This window comes from Bidens hawaiensis, unplaced genomic scaffold (genome assembly GCF_021521415.1).
Source record: "Bidens hawaiensis isolate Kalapana, Puna unplaced genomic scaffold, B.hawaiensis_p1.1 tig00000536_1, whole genome shotgun sequence".
NCBI lineage: Eukaryota > Viridiplantae > Streptophyta > Magnoliopsida > Asterales > Asteraceae > Bidens > Bidens hawaiensis.
The window spans coordinates 5,996,385-6,006,604 of NW_027491034.1; the positions used below are offsets into that span (position 1 = coordinate 5,996,385).

Below are 10,220 nucleotides of genomic sequence, written 5' to 3' on the forward strand. Positions count from 1 at the left end.
TATGTACTTGGTATTTGAAAATGATTGGATTTATTTAATTTGAATTAATAGATATTAAAATTTGCATGATAGTACCTTAAGAGCTGTGAGCAATCAGCTCACGCCCCGACATCACCGCCTAAGGTTGGGGTGTGACATTAATGGATATGTGCTGTGGTGTTTGATTTCACCTACCCGTAGAACAATTTAAAAGAAAAAGACGTAAAAGGACAAACTTTACTTGAACTTGTGATTTGGTGGATATGACCGTAACAAGAGGGTATGCAAAAGAACTAAAAGAAGGCGGTGGTGGTGTTAGAGATGGAGGTGAAGGGACTCAAACCGAATACCTCATAAACCACATGGACTCAAACATAAATTTTGTCAAGTTAGGGTTGAAAAGTCTATCTTTCCCTCAAACTAACACCGTAAGTTTGTGGAGGTACTCAAATTTACACATTTTGTAAGCACATGGACTCATTTGGGTCATTTTTACTTCTAGGGACATAAGGCACGCCTACCGGATACCATGTGGTTGCAAATAAGTATTGTCTCTTAATCGTAATTCTTCATCACCAATATAATAAATTTGATGAAACTTGGAAACAACTTATTTTGCGCAAGTTATAAAACATAGATAATTATATATTTATAATAACTATAAATATTATGATATATTTAAATCATATAGCTCGGTCCAGTTAGATATGACTGGTCTTTGTTAAAAACTGTAAACTAAATCGTTCACTACGTTTTGAGATTATTAAAATCAAACAACCAAAAGTTAAAGGAAAAAACCGAAGACGAAACCAAACTGATGACTATTAGGAGTGTTCATATGTTCGATAGGCGACTTGTTTGATTATGAGATTATTCTATCCATAATCTTAAACACGGTTTAACTGAATTGAGAAAGAGGATAATCGAACCGAAACAAATTGAAATTGGAATTCGCTTTTCGGTTATAACCAAATCAAAATCTGAATTTGGATTTGCTCCGAACCGTGAACACTAGTAAAAAAAACCGGTAGTAAAAATGAAACAAAAAAGCAACCAGCCAGTCAGTTTTATACTCTGTTTGTCCTCTGTCTGTTTGTCACAAATCTCAGTGTCACCATTATTAGGGTTTCATTTCAATTGAATTGGATCGATCTATTCAAATGAAACGGCGTCGTTGATTCGGATTAAGATTAACGATGACGACGGAAAGCGGATCGCAGAGAGGGAGTATAATAAGCATTCGCAACGGAGGGATGAGTTCCATGGATTCAATGGAGTCTCATCGATGGGTCTTTCAGGACGAAGAAGAAGAAGACGGTTCAGAGATCGATGTAGACGACAGTAATCATCATCATTTCAATAACAACCACAATGATGTTGATTCCGAAGATGAGGACAGTCTGTACCAGAAGCTCATCCGCACTGGCCCCAGGATTGATTCCTTTGGCTTCGAGGCTCTCGAGGTCCCCGGGGCCCACCGCAGCGATTACGAGGTATTCATCTGGGAATTCGATTTCATTATCTAGTGATTGGGTTTGAGATTTTGGAGACTAGATAGATAGATAGATAGATAGATAGATGATCACATCACATGTGGTTTCTTCATTAGGTTTTGTGTTTCATCACAACTTTGCTATAATTCGCTTTAAATTAGATCATCATAGTTAATTAAACTCTAAATTCTATTATTTAATAATGTCTGCTGTCAGCCTAGAAACAGGATATAGATTTAGGTTGGCTCTATTTGTCAAAAGCTGTTTGGGCGCCTTGCTGCCATCTTGGCGATCCGAGATAAGCAAGGCGCATAACATAAACATACGACGCAGGGAAAGCGCCTTGCTGCCATCTTGGCGATCCGACGACCTTCGGGTGAGATTCTGGCCATATTTTGGTCAGAATTTAGTAGCGATGAGAAAATGGTACTGGTTCCAGTACCAAGTTTGGGGATATGGAAATTCGGGATCGGTAGCGGTATTTACCGAATTTTTGCTTACGGTACCGGTTTGGACTAGTACTGAACCGAGCATTTTTGGTATTGGTACCAAGCTGTTAAGAAAATCAGGATTTGGAAATTCGGGATCGGTACCGGTATGGTACCGAGCTCATCCCTAGAATCCAGTGAGTTTTGGCCAAATGCTGGAAATTCTGGGAAAATTCTACAAAATCCAGAAATGGCAAGGAATGATCCTAAACTATCCCTAACAAGCCTAAAACATGTCTAAAATCTCCCAAAATCGTATGTTTATGTTATGCGCCTTGCTTATCTCGGACCTTTCTTTTTAAGCGTCTTGCGGGCTTGCGGCTAGGCCCAAGGCTCACCCTTTGCACTGTGCACCTTTGACAATTATGGGTTGGCTTCTAAACAATATTTCTTGAGTTCTAGAACATGCATGATATTAGGACTTTGGGAGCTCTAAGTGTAGTTAAATTTACTTTATGTTTGTAACAGTTGATTACTCTATAAAAAGTTGTCTGGATCTTTATCTTGCAAAGGTTAAATGAAGCAAGAGTATCATTATTTGGTTTGTTTCCAATCTGAATCTCAAACTGTACTTGCAGGATGCTGGTTTTGGGAAGACTATATTTCTGGCTTGTCAGACACTCGGTGTTGTATTTGGGGATGTTGGAACAAGTCCAATATATACCTTTAGTGTGATATTCAGCAGGGCCCCAATAGATGGAGATGAGGATATTATTGGAGCTTTATCGCTCATTTTATATACATTGATTTTGGTCCCATTAATCAAGTACATCCTTATTGTTCTTCTAGCAAATGATGACGGGGAAGGTAAGGTTGACTAATATAACTTCTGTTAAAGTTTCATTTGTCAAGCTGAATGTTATTTTGTATATGTTTACAGGTGGTACAGTTGCTTTATATTCTCTAATATGTAGGCATGCTAAGGTGAGTCTTTTGCCAAATCAGCTTGCTTCTGATACACGCATATCAAGCTTCAGGTTAAAGGTGCCATCAGCCGAACTTGAGAGATCTTTGAAGATAAAAGAGTATCTTGAAACTTCATTGGCTCTCAAAAAGCTTGTTTTAGTGTTGGTGCTTGCTGGTACCTCCATGGTCATAGCTGATGGTGTTGTTACACCTGCAATGTCAGGTCTCTCTCTCTTTTACTTTTTTTTTTACTAAACACTATTCTTTTCTCATTTCTGATTTAAGAACCTAAAAGTTGTTTACTTTTTTATTTCTTTCTTGCAGTAATATCTGCTGTTCGTGGTTTGAAGGTTGGAGTTCCTACAGTTGAGCAAGGTGACATGATTTCACATGTAATGCTTAGATAGACGTTAATAAAAATGTGATTGCTTCTTTCTGTTCAGTTTTTAATTAGGGTACCAGGGTAGTAGTAACAGAACATATAAGTCATGTTTTTCACCATTATTTTTAAGCCAGACTACATGACATTCTAGATTATGGTTTTTGTTTTTAGATTTTAGTCAAAAAGTCATCAACTTATAGGCATACACGTTTGGTGACTAAAAAGATTCATAGTTTAAGGATGGTAGCTCAATACTCATTTTTCATCATTTTTGCTTTATATGTGACTATGTGCTGTGACTCCAAAAGATTGTGTGCTAGTGTACTTTTTGCTTGTGTTTTTGGATGAAAGTTAACTTTTTTTTCCTAACGAATTATAGTATCTTATTTTGTGTGTATTGCAGATCATGTTGTGATGATTTCGGTTGCGTATCTTATTATTTTGTTCAGTGTACAAAAATACGGAACAAGTAAAGTTGGGCTTGTTATTGGGCCAGCTTTATTTATATGGTTTTGCTCTCTTGGGGGTATTGGTATCTACAATCTTATGACACATGACAGCAGTGTTGTGAAGGCATTTAATCCGATTCACATCTATCACTATTTCAAACGCAAACCATATGAAGCTTGGTACTCTTTGGGTGGATGCCTTCTTTGTGCAACTGGTAAACACTTATCAACATGCACTGCTTTTGAACGGAAGACGATTCTAACCTTTTGGCTTTCTTCTTTTTGTCTCTGATGTGATTTAGGTTCAGAAGCAATGTTTGCAGATCTTTGCTATTTTCCAGTGAGAACAATTCAGGTAATGCTATAAAAACTGATAACGTACTGCAAAATGTTAAAATAACACTATTATAACTGAAAGTTGTGAGATGTGTATGGACTGTTCTTCTTCATTGCAGATTACATTTGTTTTCCTTGTACTTCCGTGCCTTATGCTTGGTTACATGGGTCAAGCTGCATACCTGTTGGATAATAGTGGTGATCCAACACAGGCTTTCTTTTCTTCCATCCCTGGTGAGCCTCCTGTGTGTCTAGCAGCCTTAATTTTGTCATTGTGGAATCAATAAGTTACTTTTTACCCGTTTACTTATGAGTGACTCAATTTGGGCTGTGTTTTATCTCAAAAGGGCCAAATCTTGGTTTTAAAATGCGCGCATTATGAGGGAAAAATACGTGCATCACATCTTGCAATGGTGATGCGCGCATCGTGCATTCGTGTAATGCGCGCATCGCATGCGGTGGTCGGATGCGTTCTTATGTGGTGTTGTGTCGCCTTATGCAGTTGACTAGTATATGAACAAAGGTGACCATCGATTGCAACTGGTCTAAGTTTTTCAAGTCTGATTGAACAAATCTGACCATCGGTTGAGCAATGGGTTTGAGGATTTGATCAAACTAGACCATTAATTGTTCAAATCTGATCAGCGATGATGATAGTGTCTTATATTTTAGTGTTTAAAAGTTAATAAGTTACATTATTATCTATAAAATTTAATAGTATTTTTAACAGCTGACGCCTCTCATACGCGATACGGGCGCTTTGCTCATCACGCATTGGCTTTTGGGTTTAAAATACATTAGATCACCACTCAGTATGCACTTTTTAAAACCAAGGGCCTATGCTATCAATAGCGGTGCTATAGCGGTTATCGGTCCGGCGGTAAAATAGCGGTCGAAATATCGGTCCAAATAGCGGTTCCGATATTTGCGGCGCTATTTACCGCTATTTCGCCGATATTTGGCCACCGATATATCGGAAATAGCGGTGAGATTATCAGTTTAATATTTTTGACCCAATTGTTACTTTTTTTGGCCCAAACTGTAAGCCCATAGCCCAATTTCATTATGATTATTATTGAACGATCAGCTTATTGCCCTAAAAATACCTCAATCGCTGCTGATGCTCATCTCCGATACCCGTTTCTTCAGCCGCTGCTGATGCTTATATATTTATGGCTTTCAATTAAGTGATTAAATCATGTCTTAAATTAAAAATATTGTTACTTTGTGTTTTGAACTATTGACTTTTATGATTTTGGTATTAAGACTTAAGTATTATTATTAGATAACTTTTGGTGTTATATATATATATATATATATATATATATATATATACCGCTATCCCACCGCAATAACCGATATCTCAGATATCGGTCATTGGCCGATATCCGCTATTTTTTGGCATTAACTGCATAGCCAAGGGCCAAACATGTAAAGTTTAAAATGTAGTTACAATGGATGTGGGTCAAATGGGTTCAAACAATATAATGTTGAATGTTTTTGCTCTAACTAATGGTTTTATATGATCTTTGTTGTTGGATTTGCAGATGCTGCATTTTGGCCAGTGTTTCTAATTGCTAACATTGCTGCACTGATTGCTAGTAGGACAATGACAACAGCAACATTTTCTTGCATCAAACAGTCAACAGCACTCGGCTGTTTTCCTCGGCTAAAAATTGTTCACACGTCTCGCAAATTCATGGGTCAGATTTACATTCCTGCCATTAACTGGTTTCTCATGGCCTCTGCCGTGCTTCTTGTCTGCACCATTGCAAGCACCAATGAAATAGGGAATGCATACGGTACTTTTTTTTCAACTTGCTCTTTAATATCTTTGGTATAAAGAAACCAAACAGGGGATGGGATTAGGGTGTAAATGATCCGATCCGAGCTTGACTAGGCTCGAGCTTGGGCTCAGCTCGTTTAACTTACGAAAGCTCAAGATCAGGTCATTTCTATCTCTATTTTTAATACTTCAATTAGATTTTTTTAACAAAAAAACTATTTTTCAATCTTTAGTTTGTGTAATTTTTCATTTTTGCAAATAAAAATTTGGGTTTGTTAAGTGATTTATACATTATCGGGAAATTAAGTTAATACACATTTTTACATATATTATGGAAAGTTAAATTAAAAACAGTTATATAATAATATCATTCAAAAAAATTTTGGATTGTATTTTCATTAAATAACATCTACTTGAATGACTATTTATAGGGTTGTCAATCGCGTTGGGTTGATTGTTTGAATTATTCAACTCGAACACGCGCACTTTAAGTTCTGTAACCTGAACACGACCTGTTTAACCCATTTATGTATACATGTCAAAAGGGTTGGCAGGTAATGATAAAGTTGTAAACGTGTTAACTGTTAAGACCATTCCCATTGGCAAACCAACCCAACCCAATATTTTAATAAAAAACTAATTTCTCTCTCATCAACAATCACAACCCAACCTAATCTAAATTCTCACTCTCATTCACAACCCAACCTCAACCAACATTTTTGTTATATAAATTTAATTATGATTATTTAAAATATATAAAAAATAAAAAATTTAAATAATAAGTTTACAAAACTATAATATTATATTGGAAAGCTAATAAGAAAAAAAAAATACATATTTTTGAATAACCTCATTTTTAATAAATTTTATATCGAAGTGTTTAGGGAAAAAAATAAACATGGTTGTGTTTTTAGTTTTTTTTAAGCTAACAACTTAATTTATTAAACAAAAACTAATTTTAATTTGTATATTATATAAATTGTTAAAAAAAAGGATGAAAGCTAGTAAAATTGCATGAAATATGATTTGCAAACTAGTTTGTTTTAATGAACTAGTTTGTGATAAATCAAGTACAAAAAGTTAATTATTTATTTTATTTAATGTCATGTGGCAACCCAAACCATCATTGGGTTGCCAATGGGAGTGGTCTAATCGTGCTGGTGGGTTTTAAAAAATGGGTTAAATAGGTCATAAACAGGTTCGTGGGTATCCCTGATTAACTAAATGGGTTAAACATGTTAACCTGAACACAACCCATTCAATTAAACAGCTCAACCTGAACAGGAACCATTCTTTAAACAGGCTAGATATGACGATAGAATCTAATGTGGATTTGTACAACAAACACAGGTATTGCTGAGCTTGGCGTGATGATGATGACTACTTTCTTAGTCATCCTAGTGATGCTTCTCATATGGCAGATAAACATAATCATAGTCATTCTATTTGCCTTAATCTTTCTCGGTTTAGAATTAACATTCCTTTCATCAGTCCTACATGGAATCGGGGACGGAAGTTGGATTATACTGGTGTTTGGCATAGTTACGTTTCTCATGATGTACATCTGGAACTATGGTAGTAAACTCAGGTATGAAACAGAAGTCAAGAAAAAGATGTCAATGGATGTGTTACGCGGGTTGGGTTGCAATCTTGGAACCGTTAGGGCTCCTGGTATTGGGTTGCTTTACAATGAACTCGTGAAAGGTGTGCCTGCAATATTTGGACATTTTCTAACCACTTTGCCAGCTGTCCATTCAATGATCATTTTCGTGTGCATAAAGCACGTCCCCGTTCCCGTTGTGCCTCAAAACGAGAGGTTTTTGTTTAGGCGAGTTTGCTCCAAAAGTTACCACATATTTCGTTGCATCGCCAGGTAAATTTGTTTCTTCAAGATTTTGTTTTTGCATGCAGTTTATCACCACAACATTTTCTTGCATGTTTCTTTCACCTTTTTGGTTCTTTTATTAAATTTTGTAATAAAGGGTTAACGCGTCAAATTGTTTGCAACTAGAGGTGGTAATATCGACCAATGGGCAGGTCAAGTTCTAGAATCTCAGCTAAAAAGGAAATCAAATGTGTCAAAAGTCGCCCAATATGTAATTTAATGCTTACAATGTTCAAATTTATTTTTTTCAGAAGCTTATATAATTATTGTACTGCTATAGTTTTTATCATTATAGGTGAAAATTTTGACCCTTTTACTTTTGAATGCGTTGATTCAGGTCCCCAATGGATCACATTAGCGGTCGATTTTGGGTCTAAACCAAACCAAATACCGAAAATGTAATTTTCCAAGTTTCGGTCTTGGTTTTTTCGGTTTTACCATTTGGGCTTGAAAATTGTTGGCCAAAAAAATTTAGCCTAAAATAATGAATTTGGGTCTAATTTCTTTTATTAATTAATAATCAATTGGTTACTTCATTTTACTTAAAAAAATTTCGCCCTGCTTGCGGCGCGCGCATATAATGTATATATGTGTGTGAACCCTCGGGTGGGCAAAAGTGAAATTGCACTAATTTTGACGTTATTTTACTAATCTCGTGAAAGTAATGTTGAAAGTGGCGGAAGGTTAATCAGGCATCATGTGGTGGCGCTGATAGCCGAAAGACAAGGGTACATGCACCAATTGGAGTTGTCCCGACGGTTGAGTGTTATGTGCCTTATGTCCAAGGCTTGATACAAAACTACTATCGAGCCGAGGATCTTACCGGAAGCAGTCTTTCTATTCCTAAAGGGTAAAGGGTAGAAGTAAGGCTGTCTACATCTTACCCTTCTCAGACCCTATACCATAGCTTTTCTATCGGTGGGATATACCAAGTATGATGATGATGATGATGATGATGATGATGATGATGATGATGATGATGATGATGATTTAACTTAAAAAAATGGAACTATTAAAATACATATAGTTCTTATATATTATAATTATATAAAATATATGTATATTAAAGATTTTCTGGTCAACCAACCCTTCAAAAGAGTTGATCATTTGGCTTTTACTCGACCTTCTCACTTAACTTTACTGTTGAATTTCAACAGGTACGGTTACAAAGATAAGGGTAAAGAAAGCCACCAATTATTCGAGCAACTATTAATTGAAAGCCTTGAAAAGTTCATCCGCCGTGAAGCTCAAGAAAGATCATTAGAAAGTAACGGGGATGATGATGATTCTGATTTTGAAGAGGACCCGTCTCAAGTCATTGTGGGTCCCAACGGCAGTGTCTATTTTGGTGTCAATGAAGCCGACAACCTCAGCATTGCAATATCAGAAGCCAGCACTTCGCAGGAGCCCGAGAAGGACGGTCCCGCCTCATCAGACCCTGAGCACAGCCTGGAGAGCGAGCTGGCTTTCCTGCACAGGGCTAAGGAATCGGGAGTGGTTTATCTTCTTGGACACGGTGATATTCGGGCTAGAAAAGATTCATGGTTTATTAAAAAGTTGGTTATAAATTACTTTTATGCTTTTATGAGGAAGAATTGCAGAAGAGGAACCGCGACTTTGAATGCACCGAATACAAATTTGATTCAGGTGGCTATGACTTACATGGTGTGAGTATGAGTTAGCTGGTGGTAAGGGTTACTTGACACAGGAATAAGGTGTTTTTTTGGTTTTGTTTTGTTTTGTTATTATTATTGTTAAATGATAAGGGCTGTGAATTGAGTGACTGACTGACTGTTAGCATTTGGACAAGATATGCTCTATTCATTGCTAGTGCCGATTTTGACATATGTAACTGCCCGTCTTTCAAGTTGTAGTTATTTATTTGTAATGAATGGGCATGCCGTTTTGTGTTGGGGTTTGGTTAAGGATATATACAAAATGCAATGCAAACATAAATACTCTTAACATTTTATAAAACTATCTTTGATCCATAGCATCCGCTAAAATCTTACAGTAAAGCAAATGGTAGGTTCCTGACTCTTAATGCCAGTACTAGTGTACCAATCCCGAAACCAAAAAAAGGTACCCGTTTCGGTGTTGATAGTCCCATTTGCTCATCCCTGTCTACAATTATTTTGGTCTTTAACCTGATGATCAAAATCGTAAGAGAACTCAAGTCTTTTAGCTTTTTCTTTCACAATTTAATGCAAATAAAATTATTAACTAAAAGCTACTCTTACTTTTAAAATAGATAAAATTCTAAAGATTTTTATGTCCAATCTGTGCTTTTATTTAGTATTTTGTCTCATCTTTTGGAACAAGACATCCATGAATCCATGATAAAAACGAAAAAAGGTTTTCTGGTCAACCAACCCGTTCAAAAGATTGTAACTTGACGATGATGATACCGAGGTGTGTATATATGTGTTCATTTTCTAGCCCATGACAGATAAAAGTGTAGGTTTAAATGTAGGTTTAGAGGGTGTAAGTCAGCCGTTTCAAATAATATGTATGAT

At 36.3% G+C, this 10,220-nt stretch overlaps 1 protein-coding gene across 1 annotated transcript; it reads left to right on the plus strand.

Moving 5' to 3' along the window:
* The first annotated feature begins 1,121 nt into the window (after positions 1–1,121).
* Positions 1,122–9,573, plus strand: LOC143635957 (potassium transporter 7-like). Its single transcript, XM_077103667.1, has 10 exons — positions 1,122–1,472; positions 2,539–2,767; positions 2,841–3,089; positions 3,191–3,241; positions 3,652–3,912; positions 4,000–4,052; positions 4,153–4,267; positions 5,581–5,835; positions 7,170–7,692; positions 8,862–9,573. Exons 1-10 carry the CDS (start codon positions 1,176–1,178, stop codon positions 9,373–9,375), a joined length of 2,547 nt encoding a protein of 848 aa, XP_076959782.1. The 5' UTR covers positions 1,122–1,175; the 3' UTR covers positions 9,376–9,573.
* The last annotated feature ends 647 nt before the right edge of the window (positions 9,574–10,220 follow it).